General features: G+C 51.9%; 4 protein-coding genes across 4 annotated transcripts; 3 read left to right on the forward strand and 1 right to left on the reverse strand.

Moving 5' to 3' along the window:
• Positions 1-6708: 6708 nt before the first annotated feature.
• Positions 6709-10804, forward strand: TRIVIDRAFT_82204 (uncharacterized protein; the record flags this gene model as incomplete). The annotated part of the gene is made up of 7 exons (XM_014104674.1): positions 6709-7050; positions 7163-8275; positions 8673-8729; positions 8974-9058; positions 9245-9711; positions 9778-10011; positions 10067-10804. The coding sequence occupies 7 exons, from the start codon at positions 6709-6711 to the stop codon at positions 10514-10516; spliced, it is 2748 nt and encodes a 915-aa protein (XP_013960149.1).
• Positions 10805-12440: 1636 nt separating this feature from the next.
• Positions 12441-14149, forward strand: TRIVIDRAFT_188357 (uncharacterized protein; the record flags this gene model as incomplete). The annotated part of the gene is made up of 3 exons (XM_014104675.1): positions 12441-12553; positions 13181-13896; positions 14013-14149. The coding sequence occupies 3 exons, from the start codon at positions 12441-12443 to the stop codon at positions 14147-14149; spliced, it is 966 nt and encodes a 321-aa protein (XP_013960150.1).
• A 785-nt stretch (positions 14150-14934) lies between these two features.
• Positions 14935-16486, reverse strand: TRIVIDRAFT_55386 (uncharacterized protein; the record flags this gene model as incomplete). The annotated part of the gene is made up of 4 exons (XM_014104676.1): positions 14935-15015; positions 15075-16166; positions 16251-16379; positions 16448-16486. The coding sequence occupies 4 exons, from the start codon at positions 16484-16486 to the stop codon at positions 14935-14937; spliced, it is 1341 nt and encodes a 446-aa protein (XP_013960151.1).
• A 4072-nt stretch (positions 16487-20558) lies between these two features.
• On the forward strand, positions 20559-22108 carry TRIVIDRAFT_176270 (uncharacterized protein; the record flags this gene model as incomplete). Its single annotated transcript, XM_014104677.1, has 2 exons — positions 20559-20704; positions 20833-22108. 2 exons carry the CDS (start codon positions 20559-20561, stop codon positions 22073-22075), a joined length of 1389 nt encoding a protein of 462 aa, XP_013960152.1.
• Positions 22109-23892: the final 1784 nt, after the last annotated feature.

Consider the following 23892-nt stretch of genomic DNA (forward strand, 5'->3'; position numbering starts at 1 on the left):
GATGAGGAGTCGGCGGTAAGCGGCCAAACCAGCGAGGCGACCTTGTTAAATGCGAGAAGGATTAAGGACCTGGCAAAGTCGGCCGCAGATATCGCCGGCTCTGGGCCGAGCTAGGAGCCGTTTTTTCTCTCTTAGCAGAGCAGTGCTGTGCTGCTGCTGCTAGCACGAGGTGCCTGCTGAGCAAGCAAGCTAGGCGCCACACGCTGCTCAAATTTACTGGATTTGGAGGGCGTCTGCTGCGCTAGGCCGCTAGCTTTTAGCGCTGCGGTATCCTGTCCTCCTGTATGTAGGGCGGCTGCGGGGGGCGGATGCAATGGTGCCGGGAGCTGGAAGATCAGAATGGCTGTGCTGCGTCGAATATCGTGCTGCGTCTGTCGGGAGCAGCGTCAGGACCAACGCCAACTAAGTACAGGTACTCGTGCGAAGGAATCGTCCACTGTACGGGGTACTGTATACGGTAATCGCTGGGCACTGCAGTTGGCAAGCAGCGCGCGTCAGTTCCAAGCCTCTTGCCGCCCCAAAATTGGCAGCAACTCCATGGACATTCCATCGCGTCTGTGGAGTTGAGGTGGTGGAGATGTGGCCGGGCCTATTAACCAGGGCTGACCAACATGCGGAAAACGGATTAATTAGGAGGGTCGCCATCACCTCTAAATGGCCAGTCTTTAGCACGCAACTGCCAGACTAGGATCAGGCCGACCAGGGGGATCGCTTTGGGGCCAAGCCTGGCCAGATGAGGCCAAGCCGGCGCTGGCCCTCTGGAACTCTCGCTCCTCGCTGCTTGGTCCGCACAAAGAAGCTTTGGGATAACCAGGCGCTAGGGTGTGGCAGCTAACAAGCAGAAACCAGAAGACATGCTTAGCTCTCGATGTGACCTGCCAAGGGTCCAGGCCGCTGCATGGCTACGCCGGGCCTAGCTTTGGCGCAGACTAGCATCGGCAAGTGAATCGAGGCGCGTCGATAACATGTCAAGTCCATACTACTCGTACAGTACAGAAGCACTGCCGCTCGGTTTTGCTGATTGTACGATACAGCACTTTCTCTTGCTGGTCCGTGTCTGATCGAGAACGGGAGCCAGGAGGCCCTAGGGAGGCGGAGAAGCGTTCGACGCCGCTATAAAGCGAGGTGGATAAGGCGCGGAAGCTCTAGCCAAGTCGAGTCCAGTTCGCCTGCGCTCTCTTGACTTCACCAGGCCGTCTGTCCAAACGAAACAAGATCAAATGGCTGGGACGTCGGACGCCAGGGAGCATGGACCTGTACAGTACCTGTACTCGTACCGTCAATTATGCCAGGATTCATCAAGCGGGTGTCAGTGCCGCTAGGAACGGCAGCCTTTTGGCTAAACAGCATCATCCTTCGTACTCCGTGCATACGCCTTCCTCTTCTTGAACAAGACATGGAGCGGCATACCTGTAAGGCTGAAGCAGCCGATGCCACTCGCAATCGCTCAGGCAGCCCTCGGTTCCGTCCTTGCACGTCCAGCTACACGCACTGTACGGTGCATGTGGTAGGTGGGCGGATGATCCGGGAAGACGCTGGAATGCACTGCAACGCCGGGTTTCACATATCGAGAGGCCCGGCCATGGTCCGAAAACGTGGTGGCTGCAGGCCCTAGTCGCGGTGAATCGATCTCTCCGCTCCAGAGGTTGTTCAGACGCCAGTTGCCACTCAGCAGCCCGTCACCTAATAGAGATCTCGTTTCCCAGGAGGTCTTGCTGATGTGGTAGCAGTGCGACAGTGTCTCGTGTAGTTCCAATATCCGCGAAAGTGAAAAGACAGCCGCCTTGTTGCTTTACCTTGCCTGGTGCCACCATGCAATTACTGTAGTGGTTATCAGCATGTACTCGTAGGTAGGGAGGATATACTTCGTCCAAGTGCGAGTCTGAGCACTGCATCTGCAAGTACTCGTATGTGCAAAGTACGAGTACAGCCAGGTACAGTATGTGGACTGCAGTGACTGGGTTGGCGACAGGGGAGATGCGTAAGTCAAGTTGAGGGGACCGCGACTCCGCGAGGCCTCAGGCCAAAATACATGCCATCGCCTCTACTTTTGCAGCCCCAACATGTACACTTGGCTGCCTATATCATGTCTGGTACCTCGTACTCATGCGCATGCAACTCCTTCTTGGCTGCATCAAGCAATACAGTAAGTGATATCACAATCCACTACATGATTTCCATGCACCTGTGCTCCGTATCACAGCCCCGAACTCCGTCATACATGACATATGCCGTACGTGGACCAGCGAGCTCTCAAGTGCCGGAGCCGTTGGAGGAACAAGACTGTTGTTGCTCTGGGCGCAACGGGCCAGAAAAGCCTCTCTTGCTCTCTTGCTCTCTTGCTCTCTCTTTGCCCTTTGTTTTTAGCGAGGCGATTCAAGCCAGCAAATATGGCCGAGATGATGGCATCCACATAGGGGAACAATTATGCCCAAAAGAAAACGAAAAAAAAGAACCATCTGGCCCGCTGCGGTGTGTAACGGCGTCCCCCCTGTCCATTGCAGTGCTTTGACTGTTGATCACACAAATGAGACACAGCCCCATCAAGAGAGAGACTGAGGGCCAGAGAGAATGCGAGAAACTGCGACACTCTTTGCATTCGAGTATTAGCCCTGTCTCATCTGCCTGCCTGCCTGCATGTGGCCAGGCTCACGATATTCATCTGCCTATCACACAAGTACGGGGGTTGCATAGACGACCAACCATACTGCACTTGTATCCGAGCATCGCCAGGCTCCTTGTACCGGAAGAAAGCTCCGAAGAACCAGAGCACGAAAAATCCCCTTGGTTTTGTGATACCATACAGCGCCTGTATATGGAGATGGAGGAGAGTCATGACCCTGCTGGCTTCAGATGAGAGTCTCCACCGCGACAACGTGGGGATGCCTCCCGACTCGTGCAGGTCGAAACATTCGCCATTTTGGCCACTCTGGACGGGTAAGGGCGCCTTTACAGGTACGTTCTGTACTCGTGCTTGCGCTCGGTGCTGCGTCGAGCAGGTAGTATCAACGACTGGGAAATCAGGGCGTACGCGTACCGTCCATACGAGCACTCGTCCATAAACGAAGCGCTACTACTCGTACTAGCCTCCATAGTACATGTGGTTGAACTGCACTACAACCTCGAGCTGTGATAAGCCCAAACTGTGCGCCCTCTGCTACGTCCCGTGTGCCAGTACCTGGATGGGCACATGTCTCCAGGTCACGGCACGATTACTTATTTCTCGGCCCGGCGACCAAATATTTGTCTTGCGGCACGGTTAAATGCTTCTTCTCAGCCTTTCAACATGTCGCCACTAATCTGCCATTGCGAGGTCCAAAGTCAGGGGTTATCTCTCCAGATACAGTATCATGAAGTCCATAGGTTTGAAACAGCAAAGCCCCTACTTGATTACTACCTGTTCGATCTCTACGGGGTAAATACTACAGTACTCGTACAAGTACACGATAACGGAAGCGGGCGGACTTGGCCCTCCGTGGATAGCGCATGAATCAAATCACATACCCATGTCCATCGCAGCATGGAAAGCATGCAACCAACCCTGGACCTCGCACACTGTGTACAGTACGAAGTATTAAGTGTCCGCGTTGGCGAACCTGAGACATCTTTCGTCCGCATTGGTGTAATACCTGGCGAAGAGTACAGCTACTAGGTACGGAGTAGTCATCTCACCATCATTGTTGTGGCTGTCCACATGCAATTCTCATCTCGGCATCGCCCTGCTTTCAAATGCACGCACGACTAGGACAAACAGGGCTGTATACCGATTTACAGGTGCCAGCAAAGCAACGCTCCGGCTACCTATGTAGGGAGGACAATGTCGTCTGGAAAATACGGAGTAGCATTTACAGGCAGTCCATCGCGTCTAAGCTGGGGCTTACAGTAGTTACTCGTACATGTGCGAGCACTACGAAGACCCGCTCCACGTGTTCCCTCTGCTGAAGCAGGCATCGATTGAAATTGGGACCAGGGAAGGCGTTGAGCGCAGATGCCCTGATATCTGACAAGTGATACGTTGGGATCAGGGCTTGCCTCCAAACCCTGTGATGACAGATGAGCAGCTTGGCTTAGTAGATGTGTACGGAGTACGGAGTGCAACTTCGTACATGCAGCCACAGAGGAGCGGCTCAAGATGCCAGGGCTTAGAATGGCGCACGAGGATCTTTCATCGCCAGCTACTGTACTATCAGGGGCTGTTAGTGCCATGCTTTATCAGGGGTTGGATGGTGCGGGTAAGACGCCTGGGACGGCAAGCATATTAGTAGCATCTTATTTCCTGCTACTGTCCGTACGTCCTGGAAAGTCCTTCTAGGTCCGAGGCACTTTGTTTCTTGTTTGTCGCGCTTCGTATTTGGCTTCTGCTCGCATGCAAGTCATGTTTCGCGGTTTGTGGTGCTGAAACTTGGCATTCTCTATTGCGGTCCTCTGGCTAGGCCCTTGAGAATCGACAAGATGCCAAGTCAATTTATCTTGCATGTCATTTTTCAGCGCAGAATGCTATATTTATCATTATCAATTTCCATAATAACTAGGTAATACCCGGTATAAGACCCACGGAATATCCCAAAGTGCCTAGGTATGTTAGCGCCTTGGTTTAATACAATATACGATGGGTACGAGTATATCGTCCTCGCTTATACCAACCGACCTCGCAGCAATCTCTATCCGTTTTTTATCTCATCGTAGCTTATAAACAGGGATTCGTCGTCTTGAAGATCAAACTGCCATAATGCTGCGAAAGAAGTTGAGACACGTGAGCTCATATGCAACTTAAATCTCGATCGCCCAAACTGTGGGGAGGAATCGTGTCTTAGCAAAAGCGAGGCTTGGCATCGACAATACAGTACAGTAATCTATTATTTTTAGAGAGATTCAGAGAAGATCTGACGAGAAGTAATTCAGTAGCATCGAGGAGGGAGGATGACTAATAAAGGCGAAGAAGGGTGAAATTCGCCGCTATAATAATCTCGAGATCATCTGGTGGCGGTAACAATGCTCATGTTTTGGGAGCAGATGGATGAGCATGTTCAGTAAGGAATTCTCCTTCGAATACTCCACGGGGATGGATGGGTTCAACCCCATAGCCGAGCTAATATTGATGCTAAAGAGCTAAAATCCCGTAATCCCAACCAGGGCAAAGATCTACCCTTGCATTTCCTTGTATGTGCTGTTCACGAGAGACGATGGAAATTACCGGCTCCACACATTTGATGATTTCATAGGGCGGTGGCGTGTCTCCTCGGTAGTTGGTTGAATCAAAGTTGCCGACTAGTTGAGCAGGCGGAATTCCCTGTAAAGAGAGCTTCCGTACTTTTGAAGTGCTCACCTCTTTGCCTCTCCCAGGTGTCCCAGGTGTCCGTATAGAACAGATGCAGCCCATCCCGCAGCTGTTTAACTCTAGGGTAAGGGCAGTGAAGCTCAATATGTAGGAAAGGCTGTTGGTGGCAAGACTTCCCCGCATACAGACGCCCGGAGCAATTGATCCATTGTGCGTCAGAGGAAGGCTGTGTGTATTAACTCGTATCCAAACATGTGGAATTTGGCCCAGATGAAATCATATTCAGGGTGGTATCCAAGGGCGATGAAAACAAAGCATCGTGTGTCGCCATATCGTGCCTCCAACTCCCTGCCTCTTCGGGGCTGCTGACAGCCATGGCGGAAGTTGAGCTCCGAATCAGCATTCTATTGTTTGTGTTGCAAGTACACGGACGCACTGCTCCGCGGCACCAGGCACCGACAAGGGAGGGTTACATCAGTGTGATGCGGTGGTGCTCCAAGTGCTGTCCCCAACCATCACCACTAAGTGCTAAGAGTTGACGCTAGAAGCTCCAAGAAGCCCAACCACCCTTTGTTTCTCGTGCCTGTAGCCCAACGGCTGCTATTGATGGCAACTCTCCAGGCTCATCAAAGATGTCATCTAGCAAAGGCAGAGTTAAACCGGCCTAGCTTGAACCAGAAGATATCCCCAAAGGAGACTCACAGTTGCGCCTTTGAGACAGCAGCCCGATGGCCATTCGCCCAACCTACTGCTAGCAGTGGAGCGGTACGTCTCCACCCTCGCGCGATCCCGATCGAGATGAATTGGCGGTTGATGACTTCATCGAAGTCATAGCCAGGAATCGTTAAATCTGGCATCTGGGCACGGATCGAGGCCTCAGGCCTTGCTGTGGTACCCTGTTTGCCCTCCCTCGCTTTGTCTTGGGCGTCTCACCCGCTTCCCCCTTCTCTGGCCAAAGCTGGCTGTAGAAATAGCCCAGTTGCCATGCTTCAGTGTGCAAAATAGAAGCCATTGTTCCTATACCCCTCGATCAGCACACACACACACACTCATACGAGTGCCCATATGGAAAGACTAACATGAAAACCTTGTTCAAAGATGGTTCATGTGCCTGACACGTCCCGCTGCGTCGTTCACTCTTGCAACTCATCACCGCGGTGCTGCTAAGTGGCTCCTAACAAATTCCACCCATCTCACGGCCAGCATCATACCGGCCGCTTGTTCGTTTTTCCCACACGATGGCACCCAAGAGAAAGAAAGCCGACGCTTTCGTAGCCGATCCCCCTGCAGCCAAGGTCAGGCGTAGCTCAAGAAGAGGCAATGGAGCCGCTGGACAGCAGCAAGATGGCGCTCGGCAAGGAGACAAACCAAAGGATCCCCTGGGCCCGGCGGGAAGCCCAAATGGTTCCCGGGAGGCGTTTGAACGCACTATGAGGGAGCTCGGAGAGATGGGACTGAAGCTTCAAAGTGCAGTAAAAATTCAGCGGTTAGCTGTGGAAACGTCCGATTTGTCCAAGTGTGATCCCGAGAAGGTTCGAGAGGAGGCCTTTAAGATCAGACCAGCGTCAATGAGACAGGCAAAAGCTGGCCACGAGAAAACAGCCGAAATCAAGACTGCAGAGCAATCTAGCGTCGATGTCGACTTGGAACCGGCTGATGTAGCTGAAGAAAAAGTGGACTCCGAGGCTATTCAAAGTGAAAGGGCCGCAAGGAGACCACCGCCTGTGAACAGTGGCGTTCTGCCACTGCCATGGAAAGGCCGATTAGGATATGTGAGTGCTGATATAGATATACTTGTCTTTCGCTCTTCAAAGGGCCTTGATTGAAGAGCTCCAAAGTTCACAATTCAAAGTCCACACCGAAGCTAATGCAAGGGGCCAATAGGCTTGTCTTAACACATACCTTAGATCAGCTGGCACTCCAGTCTTTTCGTCCCGAACCTGCCGCATTGCGTCGATCATTGATCATAGATATCCTCTTCAAGATCCAACGCAGCCTGAACATGCTACCAAAAACCGGCCCGACAAGACACAGTCGCCAGATATTCAGCGCGGGAGGGAATTTGTCCAGGAGCTGGGTCTTGCAAACGCCAGAGATATTGTCAAGATGCTGCGATGGAACGAAAAGTATGGCATCAAATTCATGAGACTTAGCAGCGAAATGTTCCCTTTTGCGAGCCATGAGGAACATGGTTACAAGCTCGCCCCATTCGCGGCCGATGTGTTGGCAGAGGCGGGCAAAGTAGCCGGTGAGCTTGGCCATCGCCTGACAACACACCCGGGCCAGTATACGCAAATTGCCAGCCCCAGAAAAGAGGTCATCACCGCTGCTATCAGGGACCTCGAGTATCATAACGAGATGCTGTCGCTGTTAAAACTTCCGGAGCAGCAGGATCGAGACGCTGTCATGATCCTGCACATGGGCGGTACGTATGGTGACAAGGCGGCTACTCTGGATCGCTTTCGCGAAAATTATGCCACGTTGTCAGATGGGGTGAAGATGAGGCTGGTTCTGGAAAATGATGATGTCTCTTGGAGTGTCCATGATCTGCTACCGATCTGTGAAGAGCTCAACATTCCTCTGGTACTGGATTATCATCATCACAACATAATTTTCGACCCCAGCATTCGCGAGGGGACATTGGATATCATGGATCTCTATGATCGCATCGCAAAAACCTGGACGAGAAAAAACATCAAGCAGAAGATGCATTATAGTGAGCCAACCGCAGAGGCCATCACGCCACGAGATCGGCGTAAGCATTCAGCGCGCGTTAAGACGCTGCCACCTTGTGCAGCAGACATGGACTTGATGATCGAGGCGAAAGACAAGGAGCAGGCAGTATTCGAACTCATGAGGACGTTCAAACTTCCCGGATGGAACCTATTCAACGATATCGTTCCCTATGAACGGGACGATGAGCCTAGAAAAGAGTCGAAAAGAACCAAGAAGGAGAAGAAGAGCGGCAATACTGACGAGGCTGGAGAGGAAGCTGCTGTAAGTACTATCGGCCCGGAAGAGTACGGAATGGGAGGACAGCAGAACCGCGTATATTGGCCACCAGGCATGGAGGAATGGCTCCGACCCAAGAAGAGAGAGACGAACAAGAAAGGCAAGGCTGAAGATGAAGAGTAAAACAAAAGCGGTAAAGATACATGACAAGAGGAAACATCAAGGTAAAGACAGAAATATTGTTGATGCGGTCCGTATCGACAGAAGCGAACTTTTGTAGAAGATTCGAGAACGAGGGAGGCTAGCGGAGAACATCTAGGAGGATGGCAGGTAAAAATTGAGATATCTTTTGGATTCAAAACTGTTGGAGAGATAAGTTGGAACGTAGATTTCGTGATACTCTTCCATTTTCTTTTCCTGTGTTGAGGCTATAATAAACAAGAAGCTCATCGAGGAGCTCACTTGGAAGGAGATATCGAGACCAGCTCTAACGAAGGGCGTAAAGTGCTCCGTGCGAGCGAAAATTTTCAAGGCGCAAGCCACGGACGTACGCACTGTGAGAAATTGCTTAGGCAGGTACCTCTTGAAAGATTCTACCTACCTTCACCAAAACACCACTAACAATCCATTACTCTTGCAGAGCGTACGTTCCGAATTGGTATTTTATATTGTTCTGTGCAATTGAGCGGATTTTCGTCATGTCTGAGGAAGATTTTGGTGGCAAAACACAGGCGTTCCTTGAGTGGTTCAAGGCGCTTCCTGGATCAACGTTTTCTGAGCTTATTGAGATCACTGACCTCCGAGCGAGAAATGCCGGCCGCGGTATAGGTGTGTGGGCAAGTCGTCTTCTTGTGCCGTGTACAGTGACTAATAATGACGTTGCAGTGGCTCTGGAGGATATCCCGGCTGACACAGTTCTGTTTACCGTCCCAAGAAATGGGATAATAAACATGGAGACGTCTGAGCTCAAGGAGAAGCTCCCAGACGTCTTCAACCAGGATACGGCTATGGAAGTGGATGACAAGCCGCAGCAGGATCCTTGGAGCATCCTGATAATTATCATGATGTTTGAGTATTTTAAGGGAGACGAGTCGAAATGGAAGCCGTACATGGACGTCCTTCCTGCATCTTTCGAGACGCCCATGTTTTGGTCTGGCGCTGAGCTCGACGAACTTCAGGCGAGCGCTACGCGGACAAAGGTCGGCAAGGCTGATGCTGAGGAAATGTTTCACGCCAAGGTCTTGCCTGTCATCCGTGCAAATCACGAAATCTTTCCATCTAGCCAGTCTTACAGTGACGACGAGCTTGTCCAACTGGCTCACCGCATGGGAAGCACCATAATGTCCTACGCTTTCGACTTTCAGAATGAGGATGAAGAAGACGAAGAAGACGAAGAAGAATGGGTCGAGGATCGCGAGTCCAAGTCTACAATGGGTATGGTGCCGATGGCTGATATTCTCAATGCTGACGCCGAGTATAATGTGCGATCCTACCCATTGCCATTGCGCTTTTAAACGATTTGCGGGTGGCTGACTCGCATTATACAGGCACACGTCAACTATGGAGATGATGCTCTTACCGTGACAGCATTACGGACTATCAAGGCCGGAGAGGAAATCCTGAACTACTATGGCCCTCACCCCAACTCAGAGCTTCTCCGCCGTTATGGCTACGTAACGCCGAAGCACTCTCGTTATGATGTTGTTGAGCTTCCATGGAAATTGGTCGAGAATTCCTTGGCAGCAAGCCTGGGCTTGTCGGAACAGCAGTTGGACAATGCAGTGAGTTTCTTTAATGCGTGCTTCATTATCGTGACTGGGGCTGATAGGAGATAAGCGAGAGTACTTGGACATGGATGAAATCGAGGATACGTTTGTTTTGGACCGAGAATCAGACGAGCCTAACCCGGACGGCACGTTTACTGGTTCGGCTAGGTTTAGCGACATACCAGAGGATCTTCGGGATCAGCTCAAACTGCTTCTCAAAGCTGTTCGCAAAGTAGATCCATCAAGTGTTGCCGACAAGCGAAAACGCGATGAGATCCAGCATTCCGTGCTCATCAAAGCGCTTGATGCTTTGGCGTCGCAGTATCCAACGACCATTCCTGAGGACGAGCGGATTCTTTCCGGCAGCGACATTAGCGAGCGGCAAAGAGCCGCTGTTACCGTGAGGCTAGGGGAAAAGCGATTGATCGAAGAGGCTAAAAGCTACTTGTCAGGCATTGCTTCGGATACCGCTTTGGAGGAGACTTCAGCGCCAAATAAGAGGGCCAGGCGGTCGGATTGAAACGACATATCGATTTATGGTGGCTGGCCCCTCACAATGAAGACCGCTCAGCTTTTATGCGTAGGATAACACCATTCCCGGAACCAACCGGATCAACATTGGAATCTTGGGCGGTAAAAGGGAAAAAAAAATCAATATATCACATGCGTAACCAGGCGGCCCGATCAAGATGTTCATACAGAGCCTCAATTTTAGGGTCCACACGGTCGCGCGGACCACTTAGTACCTACCTGGCAAGGCAACCAAAAATAAGGCAACCCGTCAGTGATTTTGTCAGAAAAATTCTTTATATCTCTCCTTCTCTGTCTCCATGAATCTCGGAACGTATTTATTTCACCCAGTCACCTTACTCCCATCACAATGAAGTGCGAGGCCGCCACGGTCCTCGTTCTTCCATGCTCGCCTTTGAAATAGCATCACATGCTACATCTTCTTGCTACCTTTCTCGTGGTTCATGCTATTGCATTGAATTTACCAGTAATTGATCTTCGCAGCATTGACCTTTCATGTTATTTGCTGAGATAGTTTGGAAACACTGGGTAAGCCGACAATGTGTCAACTAGTTGGGCATCTTTGACTAACATTTGGATGAAGCCTTGGCTGCGCTATTCATTCACCGCTTTATCAGCATCGTCGCAATGTCTATGACTTGCCTTGGAATGCGTCTTGTTATGTCTGCCAAGTCGCACGATTGAGCTCATGCATGAAAGCGGCTTGCGTTTGTTTGGGGTAGCCGTTGGGATTGCCCATCCAAACGGAGAGTCAACGTCGTCGCAAAGATGGCGTGGAATACAACGATCAACTAAATTATGACATGGAAGTTGTTTCATTTCACTGCATCTTGGTGCCTTGGCTCCGCCAAATCCATCCATGTTATGGATCCCTGCCTGCGGATCGTTTGAGTCTTCACCTTCTTGCTGGCATATGGGAAGAGGGCTCTCGGGAGCGGACAGTGCTCTACCCGATATTTTTTTTTGTCGCCATGCATAAAGCAAAGAGCTTCATAGTGCTAAAATTCAGCATTGTGTGACCCTCCATTGTTGGGGACGGACCGCAGATCTGTTGTCTTATAACTGGCCATTCGGCTGCTGAAACCCTGACGGATGGCGAATCTACAACCATTTTGCATTTCACCCGACAGACTTTTTTCCTCTGGCCCCTTATTTTCCCACTCGCACAGAAAACATACAACTGGCCTCCAGTTTGGGCTAGTACTAAGGTGTTACTCTGCCTGGGACACGGTGTCTTGCCACATCCGTCGATAATGCAGCGATTGTTTCGAAATGGACATTACACGACCCTCGCACTGCATACTCGTATCATCCCTTCTGATGCCCCCACACTTGGAGATTGATTGAAACCGGGATTGCAAACCGTGCATGGTGGTGCTTTATGATACCATCAGACAATCGCGGCTATTTACTCCCCGAGGGGGCCGTAATTTGGAACCCCATCGCAGCCTCGTCATCACCACACAGCACATAGCGCTGTGAGCAGCGATAGGCTCAAGGTTTACGAGCCCAAATATAGGCCCGTAACCCCTCTACCCTGGCCCGCAGAGCTCGTGATTTATTGGTCCACGACTGTGACTGGTGGTGTTCAACTTGCCTGAGATATTTTTCAAGCTTAGGTCGGCCCAGGAAACCAACAATTACGTGCCTCCACCAAGAGGATCTCAAAGCCTGCGGCGACCGCATGTTGGTGGCGTGGGTGTACAGCCAGGCTGGGATATGCGCTTTATGGCCTTATGATTACAAAACCGAGCAAGACATACGCCCTGCATCTTATACCGGCCTATCATACGAGTTGCCAGTATCTCGGAGAGCTTGTGACCAGGGTCTGGTGAAAGCGGTGTTGGGCCCAGTTGGCACGCAGTCGTGGGACACTCGAAGAGAGCCCAATAAACTCTACTCAAGCGCAGAGAATGAAGAGCGACAACCAAGAGGATGAGGTACAGTGGCCGTTAGGGACCCAATGGAATCGAACTTTGCTCTCACCGGCTCGGAAGTTGAGCGTCCACGAGACACTGCTACTAATGTATGTCGACGTCAAGCTTATCCTGAGCCTTCCTCTCCAGAGTTTTGAGCCGCAAAGTCCGCGCGAGTGGCCAGCGCGGAACACCATCTTTCCCAGGCCCGATCTCTATGCTAGTGGCCAACTGCCCTCATCGTGCTGTAACGTTGGATACGTAGCATCCCGGCCTAACTTGACCGGTAATTAAGCACTTGATACCTGGCCTTGGGCAGCGACACCTCTGGCATTTGGTGGAGGGTTGAAAAAGAATGATGAGGAGCGGAATTGATAATATGTAGCTCTACGCCACACCTGAAGCTCCATGTGTATCGCCTTCACAAGCTTGTTGTATTGTTGACTTGCAACCTTTCTGAATCGCCAGCCTTGATCACACAGCCATTCAGAGCGTACATCGGTGAAAAGAGCGGTTGTTATGTCTGGATATGTGAGTTTTTAAGTTTCCGACTGGCGTAGCTGGCATATTCGACGATCTCCTGTCGGGGGTTCAACCCAGAAGTACAAAGTACTGACTCGCCATCTTATACCATAGGCCAAAAGCTCACATAAGCATGCGGGGGGCCATGGCAAGCATTCGAGCAGTTCGGGGGCCTCTGCGAGTGCCAGCAATCACCATCTCGAATACGATCCCAGAAGCTTTCTCTTTGTGATCAACGAGCTTCGCGTGCGAAGTGATATCAATTGGCACCAAGGAGATGAGTTTTACAACCTTTTACCGCCTGCTCAGCCCAACGAATATGCAGGCGAGATCCCCGGCAGGGTCATGAGGTATCATAATGGCCAAGTAACCGAAGCTCTTGGATATCGGTGGTACCGAGGGGGCTTCAACGAGCCTGCGTGGCCTCCTGGCTATGTCCAGGTGTGCAATTCCGACGGATCATTCAGTAACGAGGGAGAAAGCCTGTCATATGCTCTCACGTACAAACAGCTCGCAGTCTTCTCATGCAACCCCCTACTCCCGATCGTTGTCTTCAACGGAGACCCATTGTCCGCCTTCTCGCTTCCTCGAACGCCTCTACTGTTCTTCCATCCTCCTAGTCAACCGGAGCTATCGCAAGCAGTGCACCCGGACAGTCCCATGGAGCAAGGTCCCGGACCGTGCAAATACGTGGCCGGGGCAAATCCAAGCTGGATGCCCAGCCTGGTTCCCACGACGTACAGCAACCCTTATAATACGAATCCGTCGAGAGGCCTGGCGGGAGAGCTTCCCATCGTTCTTGGGCTGATGGCGTTTAGCGGGCCTATGAACCCGGGTGGAGAGGCAGTGACTCGCACTTTTCTGGGAGAGGGTGGACACCGTGGCAGATGGCGGGATGGGCAATGGCATCGCACGGAGGCTCCTCAGGGATGTAAGTTTCCACCCTTTCAAATTCTGCGTTGTCATTTTTCGTATAATTTTCTTTCTTCTCTTTTTCTGCGTTTTTGGTACAGGGATGTGATCGTTTGGATATTAATCTTGGTGTAGATCCGCGTTCCGCTGAGGAGACTCCCCGAGGCTTCCTCGTTACGGTGCTCTGCGATCCCGAGAACGAAGACTCCAACGAAGAGACCCTCATGCAAATGGAATGGAGTGGTGTGATTGTCCGAGAAAGTCGACGATAGACGGTACTGAGATGGCATATCTGCTGGCTTCTGTCTTTCTGGATATCTGCCTCTTTACCGTTTGTTGATCTTTCGTTACGCTGAGGGCGCGGGGTGCTCGTTTTCGTTTCCATTTTCTTACTGCTTTATCTGCTGTATTCGATGTTTTGCTCCTCTATTCTCCCTAAATACGTTGAGTCATCCCCGTCGTTGAAGTTTGTCCATGAGCGACACTTGATACGTTACAGCTCCATGCAGGAGGACCGTGGAACTCTCTGGCTCCTCTCCTTTTAGAGCGCATGGGGCTAAATCCTCCTCTTCTGTCTACTCCTACATGCTTTGTTTTGTTACATGCCCTGTTGTATTCTGCTTTTCTTTCCGCTACAATGAATTTGAGGGCTATGATTCAACGATACGCCGAAACTAGGTAGTGGGAGAAGAAATCCAAAAAATTAAGGCAATTTCAATTCATTTAATCTTATTCATCCAGCTAATTTTACGGTGATGACAAGATGATAGCTCTCTATGTTTAGATCCGCCTTCCCTTCTCCCTTCTACATGGCTCCCCTCCAAGAAAATAGAGCGCGGAAGCCATGTAATATACTTCCTCTTGTCACCCCCACGAGCCTGTCAATCGCTATAATTTGAAGACTCCACGTGAATATTTACGGCATTTTCGCGCTCTCTCTCCCCTTTCCAAATATCACGATGCTGGTTTTGCAAAACGAACGGCCAGCCGCTTAAATTAATACACCTTTCTGCTATCCCGCCTATGATTATATAGCACGTCAACTCGCGGCAATGGCTCAAACTACATCGGGCAGTCGAACAGCAATATCACCAGATTGTGTGATATATCGGACCCATGGGAGAGAGGGATATTGAAGCTAGAGCGCATATATTCAGCATGCCGTAAAAAAATCGAGAGGATATCAGCAAAGCTTACCTTGGGCTCAGTGATTTTGAGGTATCGGACTTGAATTCCACTCGTCGTAAAGTATGGAATCTCAAACTTGACTTGGATGGGCCGCTTGGCGCCCTTGCCACCGATTCCACCCATACTGCCTCCGAAGCCGCCCGTCATGCCACCGCCGTGCTCGTCGTCTCCTCGCACGCTGGGGAGGCCAAGCTCGGCGCGCATGAGGAATTCCTTGTTGCCACCAAACTGCTTGATCTTCCACACAATGGCGCTCTGCTCGGGGGCGTAATGCACAGAGCCGACGTTGGTTCTAAATCGGGGGGAATCGGCATCGTCGGGGACGGGGACAATGATCTCGACATTGTTGGCCGTGCTTCGTCGCTTGAACTGAGCTCTGGCCTTGAGCATGTATTCGATACGGGAGCCGGAGTGGGATTCGACGAGGCACTCGACCCAGATTAGGGGCTTGACTTGGGTGTTGAGGCGGTACGACATGAGCTCGAACTCGCCATCGGGGGGGATGAAGGAGATTGTACGGTCGTTTTCGAAGCGCGAGAGCCGTACGCACTGGTGGAACTTGACGTCTTCCATCTCAATGGCCTTGCCTCGCGTCGACCGGCCCGTCGTCTCAAACATGACCTTGTCGTTGAGCCCCAGTCTCAGTTCGGGCATACCACTGAGGTAGCACTTCATCTTGATTGCACCAAGGATCTCGCTCCTCAGCACGTTTCCGTTGGCACTGACGAGGAGGTTCAAGCTTTCGACAACATCGAGGAAGACTTCGTTCTTGCGGTAACGGATACCCTCGGATCGCCAGGACACGGCGTTGGTCACGGCGATTGGTGGGCGGGCCTGGATCTCGAGTTTGTGTGATTCCTGAGTAATGTACTCCTGTAGGATCTTGGATTCGGTGGTTTGCGGGTAGCCAAAGTCCATCATTTCGTCGAGAAGCTCGTAGATGACGACGAAGTTGTCGCGGATGGATTCCTCCTCCAAAGCCTTGAAGTACTCGGTAAAGACCTCGACGACCTTGTGAAGGAAGAGCAGGATCCCGGCGGCATTGGTGTTGCGCTTCGTCAGCGCCAGGAGATATAGGTTGTTGTGGCGGATGTATAGGTACTGTCGCGCGCGTTAGCCATTTCTCCCCGTTCAAACCCCTGATTGCATGGAGCTCCATGTAGATGCTCCATGGGAGCTACGGACATTGATTCCTTCGTGGGAGAAGCATGGTGGAACGGCTGACGACTCTTCTTCGGCTTCTGACAGGAGGACGGGGAACTTTTCGACGGCGGACATGGGAATGTCACCCCTATAGTTTCGGGCGAGAAGGGTCTAGGACAAGACATGTTAGATTGACCCGGCGATCCGTTAAATGCCACACGTTACAAGAGGCTCCGTACCTTGCCCTTGAGATCCAGAAAGAAGATTGCAGATGCCATGGCGACGGTTTATATGGAAGACGACAGCTTTGGCTAGGAGAGATGGCGGGGAGGAGGGGCAGCTAGAGAGACGAATTCGGGGATTGGCGCGGCGGCCAGGGAGAGACGAGGACGAGAGAAGATGCTGGCATACACGAACAACGGCTAGATATGGGAGACTCAAAGAAGGGTCATGATGGCGCGATCTGGAGAGCTGGTTCGCGACAATGTAGCTTCAACTTAGGCTGCTACGAATCGGACAACTGGTTGCTCACCGTATGCGCTGCGATAGGCCTATTACAGGGCAGGGGGTCAACTACGGCCGGTAAAACCGTGGCTGTACTCCGTTGGCAGAATGGACAGAATTGACAGAATGGACACAGCAGAGGTCACGTGCGATGGATCTTGTCTGTTCCTGAGCTGCCCCACCATGCCGAAAAAAAAAAACCAATATCCTAGATGCAGTGGATTTTTTCCCTCTTCTTCTTTTTCCTTTCTCTTCAACGCGCCCATTAGACAGTGCAACTCATCTTTTTACCTGCGACCGCGTGGCTTTCTGTCATGACAGCTGCAGAGCCGTGGATGAGGATGCGATTTGGCGGTGCGGAGAGGAAGGAAACTTGTTTCATTTGGTTCATTAAGAGCTGCCCGCGTGTGTTTTCTGCTTTGGCAGGATTTGATTGCTTGGGCGGCGTCAGAGGAGCCACACATTCATTCACCAGCACTGGATCTTGTCCAATGTTCTGTTAGCGGCGGATGATGATTCCAATAGTCGTGTGATGCCGGTCTGAGAAGATCAAACGCCGACCCTACGGCATGCTGTCCTTTTTTTTGCATGTGTCAGGCATGTGTCAGGCATGGGATAAGCAGAGAGTGATTTTGATGGGAGAGCTATCCGGGCCCGGCTTTTTTCGTGCGCGAGCCTGCTGGGCCTCAACCAATAATGGCTTCCCTGTAGCGCATTGCGCGGAAGACGGCAGCTCGAGCCCAGATCCCAGAAGCAACCATCAGCCTCGCAGGACACGATACAGTACACGAGCTACAGTGCTTTTTGCCTAATTGAACGGGGGCGACGTAAAAGGCGTCATGTGATGGGTGTGCGCCAGCACTGCTCGGAGCATTTCTGCGAATAGGTGCTTTACTGTCTGAGACAGGACCACTGCCGTTGTTGGGGAAGACGTCAAGGTGCCTGTGATGCTGTGCTAGTACCCAATGCACTGCCTGATGATGTGAAGTCGAGAAACAATCTGGGGTGCGTCGGAATGTGTGGTTTAGGGGAGCGAGCCTGGTGTCCTTGCCCGAGAGAGACACAGACAGCAGCGAAGGTTACGGTATATCGTACTGTACACCGAGAGGTCTTGTCCGGGGTCCCCGCATTTGGAATCAGGTTTCGGGGTAATTGATGAAGCCTGCTCGAGCTATACCGATGCCCGTCCTTACAAGCTCTGCTGCAAGTACTGTACCGTACCTGTTGACACATTGGCACACACATGCGTGGCTTGGTTAAGCTCTGTTGGGAACGTGGCTGTTGATGACCAGGTGGGCTACCAGCCTCGTTTGCCTCGCTATCGCTATCGCCCAGCACGATTTTGGAGATGCAAAGGCAAGTCTATTGAACGGACTCAACTGTGGCTCCCCACACGGCGCGTGTTTTGGTGAGAATTCTCGTGGCCATGTGAGCAGTAAACCCTCCTCTGGCACAGTTAGTGGCTCCCACTTACCCCTAAGCCCCCCACTGGAAAGGATGTGGACATTCCAATCACGACAAGGGCACGATGAAGAGCGAAAAGCGGTGGGTTGCTCGGCCGGGAGGGGGCAAAAGCACATGAAATATGCCATGGACGACATGGATGGGAAGCAACACGTCTCGGTGGGGAAGCGAAAAAGTTGGGGCACAGCGAGGCGTCACATTGCATGTGATTGTAGCTTTGCAATGCTCAGGCACGTGCTTGTAGCGAGTTTCTGCAGGGCCGTTTTTGGGTTTGCTTCTAAATTAGCAGCAGTGACGGCACCAGCACTTTTTTGATCCATTGCTGGATTCGGCATGTCCTCGGGAGAGCTGTGGCCGCGCGCCCTCTTGTCTTGTCTTGTCCGTCTCCTCTTCTCTCTGGACAGTACAGTATGTACGGAGTGCTATTGTTGTTGTTGTTGTTGTTGTTGTTGATGATGATGATGATGATGGATTGATGGACAAATGGGATGAGGCGATGATGGGATGCCAAGCAGTTCGTCACAGCAGCCATAACTCAACTGCGTATCATTGCTGGATGTGCTCTGCAAGGATGGCACAGGCCTGCTGGTTAATGGCTGAATGCTTTTGCCATTCTGTACGGAGTACTATGTATGTACAGAACGGCACTTCCAACGCAATGTCTTGCCTCCATGTGGGAGTTGCCCGCCTGCTCCACCCGGACCAGGCTGGAGAGGGCACCAGTCAAGCGTCGAGACGAGACAAGACGAGACGAGGGTGAGATTTGTGTAGCGGCATCGCCGTCTCGAAATCTGCAGCAGCGCGGTAAATGGAACATTCGCCGCCTCTTCTGCCATCCACTGCCTGTGATGATACCGGCCCAGGTGTACCGGTACATGGTGCGCCCACCCGGTGCTCCATACCCTAGCTGTAGTCCCCCATCAAGGCCCATTCGCAGCACCAGGCATCAAAAGCATGAGCACTTTGAAACCCTGGAGACCCTGCAGAAACCCCAGCGCCTGACCTGGGCCCTCGGCACCGCGTACAGGTACTTGGCCGTCGCATTAGCTGCTGTCAATACGTAAAAGCCCATTGATGGACCACACCACGCCGTCACTGAGTCCCCAACAAATGGTAGCATCGAGTGTGTGGCAGTAGGCAATTCTTTTGCAGGTTAGCAGCACCAAGTGGTGTGGCAGAGAGCCGTCATCCATTACCGGATTATGAATGCAAAGGAAGGGATTGATCCATTGCAGCATTGCCCGTTGATACCTGCCCAGTACAGTGGTAGACTAGGTACAGTACCTGTGCTCGTAGGTAGAATCACGATGCTGCTTTGGCCTGACTCGGCGCTTGCACAAGGGCAGAGGCACAAGTGGATTTGCATCTTTTTTTTTTTATCTCGATTTACCCTCTGGCTTCCAATTTTTCTCTTAAATCAGCCGGGCAAACCCTTGACCGTCATTGATATGCCGTCGGCGGGTTTATGCTCTGTGCGCACTTGATGTAATTGCCGTCGTCTTATCGCCATCCCATCCATTGTCATCACGATCCATCCACGTGCCCTGACCACCCTGCTCTCCCCTTCTCTGGGCATCTGGCCCCAAGAAGAAGGCCTAAGTATGTATCAGAGCTCGTTTTCCCCCATCTGAAGCTATTCTCGCGACCCGTTTCCACCGTCGCCTCTTTTTCTCTCGTCTTTTCCCATCCTTTCCCATCCAGTTGTGCGCAAAACCGGCCGATTGAGCTTCGCAGCCCCGGCGTTTATTCCCGCCAAAACCCCTGCCGCAGCGCCAGCCAGCCACTGGAGTGCTTGCGTGCTTATCAGCCGTTTTCCCATATGTGCATATCATGTATGCGTCTGGACCGCAATCACATGCCATGCATCGCCAAACGCTCTCCAACAGTCCAGCTTCGGCCCCCCTCGGACCATCACCATCACTTGCACCACCTCTTCCGCCGCGCCCTCGCCTGCCGCCCATCGCCTCGATACAGCCCATTCCTGCGAGAAATTCGAGCCACTCGATAAACCCCATCCCGGGCTTCAGCAGCGTCGATTCGCGGCCGTCGAATGCGCCATTGCCGCTGCCCTTGCCATTACCGCCATCGCCCCCCAACTACTCGCAGTCCATGCACAGCCATCACCAGTTCCCCAGCCCGTCCGACAACGACAGGCTTCCCCCGCTGGTGCACCATGACGGTGATAGCAGAACATTGCCGTCGCTGAGCAGCATTACCGGCGACGTCGCCATGCGCGCTGACGACCAGCATCGCCCTCCGCAGCATCTCCACAGCCTGCACCAGCACCAGAACCATTGGCCGTCGTCCTTGAATGGCTCGTTGAACTCGTACCGACAACCACCGCCTTTCCACGCGCCCGACAGTCCAGCGACAATCATGGACATGGACGGCGCAGCAAGCGTTGCCAGTGCGGCCTCGCCGTCGCCAGATCGCATCTATGACGGAACACCAACCCCGAGCAGTCTCACGCTCGACGACCCAGACGTGCGGCTTGCGGCCGAGGCTCTGGGTGATTTACGTGCAGGTGAGTGACGTTGCCCTTATCAATCTCCAATGTTGAAATGCCCAATTATAATGCCAATGTTTGATGCCAACTGCCGTCTTGCACAGATTTCGTATCATCGCCGCCCGACTCTTCTTCGCTGCCGCCCATGAGCCCACCCATTGCGCCGTTCCAACTTCAGCAGACAAAACCAAAGTCACCCAAGCCCGAGCCGCTCTTGTCTCTCCTTACAACCGCTCATCCCCTCGTCGCGTCGACAATTGGCGGTGCCAGTTCCGCTTATGGCGGCGCCAAGAACTTCTCTCCGCGATTCAAGTCGGGTGCCGAATATGTTGAGGGCTACCTGACTCCTCTCGCCAACACGGTCAATTCCGTGGGTAGAGTCACCGGTGTTGAGGGTGGTGTTCGATGGTTCCTCGGCGCTGGCCGTCGGCACCCGGCGCCCACATCAGACCCCGATTCGAACGGCTCCAACAAGAGACGGAGGACGGGAGAGAGCAGCAGCAGCAGCGATGCGAATGGATCACCCGACATCAACGGTCTTGACGATTCGTCATCGGTCATGTCCAAGACTCCTCGTCGCCTATCGACTGCCAGTACGGTGGACACGCTACCGGCCTACGATGACCAACGTTCGCCCGCATACACAGAAACCGCGCCCGCAACGCACAAACCGCCCAGTAGCCAGCCGTGGCAGACCCGCCTGATGATGTCTACGTCGGGACTGAGCGTTGCGATGAGCGCCGAGAGCCTACGTAGCCTCAAGTACTGTTTGCGCTGGCTTCGATGGACAAACGACCATATGAACAGGGCTATTCTAAACTTGAAGCACGCATTGGAGGAATATGAAAAGGCAGAGAAGAAGGAATGGTCAGAAGGGGGCTCATCTACCAATAACGCCAGCGATGGTGAAGCCATGGATGTCGACGGCGCGGAAAAGAGCCAACAGGAGCCGGAACCGTCACGAAGCGAACTTGCCGCGCGAATCAACAGCCTTAAGGGGGATATTCTGAAGACGCTTCAAGACGTCATCAACAACGTTTCCAAATACGCCGGCGGCGCCCTTCCCGAGAATGCACGGGTTCTAGTTCGCCGCCACCTAACCAGCCTCCCCCAGCGCTTTCGCCTTGCAACCATGTCTGATAGGCAGTCGGGGGGTGCCAACGGAGACAATGATTCAGCGATGCGTGAGGGAGCGCAAAAGGTGTTGGTGTTGGCCAAGGAGGGCCTCGACATGGTGACGCAAGTGACGGGCGTTTTGGATGGGACCATTGTGAGCGCCGAACAGTGGTGTGAGAGAATGGGCAAGAGGCGAAAGCCTGACGGGGAAGAGAGAGAAGAGGCGGCTACATCGGGACAGCCAGTTGATTTTAGCACCGATATGAAGTCGGGCTAATGCTGAAGCTGGAAGCCCGAGAGAAGTGAAGAGAAAAATGGGGAAAAGAAGAAAAATTACAGGGAAGAGAAATTCCCATCGGGGTGAGACTGAATGCCGAATGGGAGACGGCGCATGGCGGGATAAGCAAAGCAACCTTTACGAGAAATCCTTCAACGGGCAGCCTCTAATCGGCTCAAGGAGGCAAGGAGATACCCAACGAATGCAACAGATTGCAAAAGATGTGAGAGGGTAATAACAGGACTTGATCTAGTCTCTGGTTATGGGCTTTGATGAGTCTATTTTTACAGGCGACTAACTTTTGCAAGGCTGAGTTGGAATGGTTTTACTGAAACCTAACCATTTTACTTTTTTTATTTTTCCCACGATAACCAACACATATTCTTTCGCTCATAAGGCTTTTCATTTATCAACTAAGGAGGGGGGTTCAATCTATCGAGATGGTGTCTCAATGTGTAATCTACGATTTGTCAGGCAAGGAGCCTACAGGGACATTCTTTTTGTTTTTGAGCGCTGACTGTACCTTTTTTATTTTTCCTTTTTACTCTCTGGTTTATTTTCTTTTCCATTCTATTCCTTTGCGAGGCTCTCTGAAATACGAAAGCTTTAGTCAATGAGCGATTCTTATCTTGTCTTCCTTTCCTTTTCTTTTTTTGTAACTAGTTGTTTCAAGGATTTGAAAGAGAGAAAATGACGGTGTGGGTTGTGCGATTTTGGGAATGCGGGATGTTGGGATGCATTACTTGCGAGACAGCAATCAATTTCCATAATGGTCATATTTCATCGTCTTTTGGTATCATGATGCGTCTTTGTTCGAGGGTAGAATAACCGTTGCTTTGCCATTGTAAACTGCATATATGGATAGTTGCTCTTGACGACGCTGCTATTAGAGCACCCCAAACGCAAGGCTCCCCTGGATTCAGGAGTGAGAGACAAATGATATAACGGATTGATTTCAAATCTCGGGCAACTATTATTGCGTGGATCGAGCTGGTGTATACGCCCTCGTCCCATCCTAACGAGCCTTTGATATACGTCTCTACACGAAAAGAGACAGTGTTCGAACAAGACTTGGCAGGTCTAAACAACCATAGCAACTCCATGATTCTCATTCATCCTCGGAAACTTTTCGACGGAGATGTCTCTCTCTCCATGTAAGATCCCCAGCATCGTCGGTTCTGTACGGAAACTTGCGTTCTGCCGTCTCTCATATCCGGGACGGTTGCAACAAAGAAGCCGAGCCCATCCCGTTGATCACCAATCCATCGCAGCAGATGGTGAGAAACGACGCTGCTTACAAAACAAAAAAAGCAAATGAGGAATACACGCGTTAACGCCTATTCCAAGCCAAAGCATCATCTCCAACACTTCTGTGTCTCTGCCTGTTGTTGTCGCTCGGAGAATATCTTAAGTCCTTCTGCGTACATAGTACCTACGTAATAAGGTAAGCAGCTGGGCGGGAGATTCCGCCGCCCTCCAGGCACAGGGCCCTTGTACCCTGCGGCATCATCCGCGCTGGGGCTGACTCAGCTCAGCTGTGCGCTCTCGCCTGCGTCGCCTTTCTCTGCTTTTGCGCATTGAATTGGACAAGTAATATGGGGAACTTGGGCATTAGATAATCGCAGGACTCGGAAAATGTTCCGTCGAGCCTCCAGGACGAACTCTGTGACGCGATTTCAAACGTCAATCGACCCTTGGATGCTGCCGCGGCTTAGGGGCTAAGAGCTACCCGCAGGCGGACCAATAATGGGCGTCAAGGCGGACGGACAACATGCCGAAAGAAGCCAGCAGAAGCTGTTCGCATGAAACTTGAAGCA

The sequence above is a fragment of the Trichoderma virens genome (assembly GCF_000170995.1).
Source record: "Trichoderma virens Gv29-8 chromosome Unknown TRIVIscaffold_2, whole genome shotgun sequence".
Classification (NCBI taxonomy): Eukaryota; Fungi; Ascomycota; class Sordariomycetes; order Hypocreales; family Hypocreaceae; genus Trichoderma; species Trichoderma virens.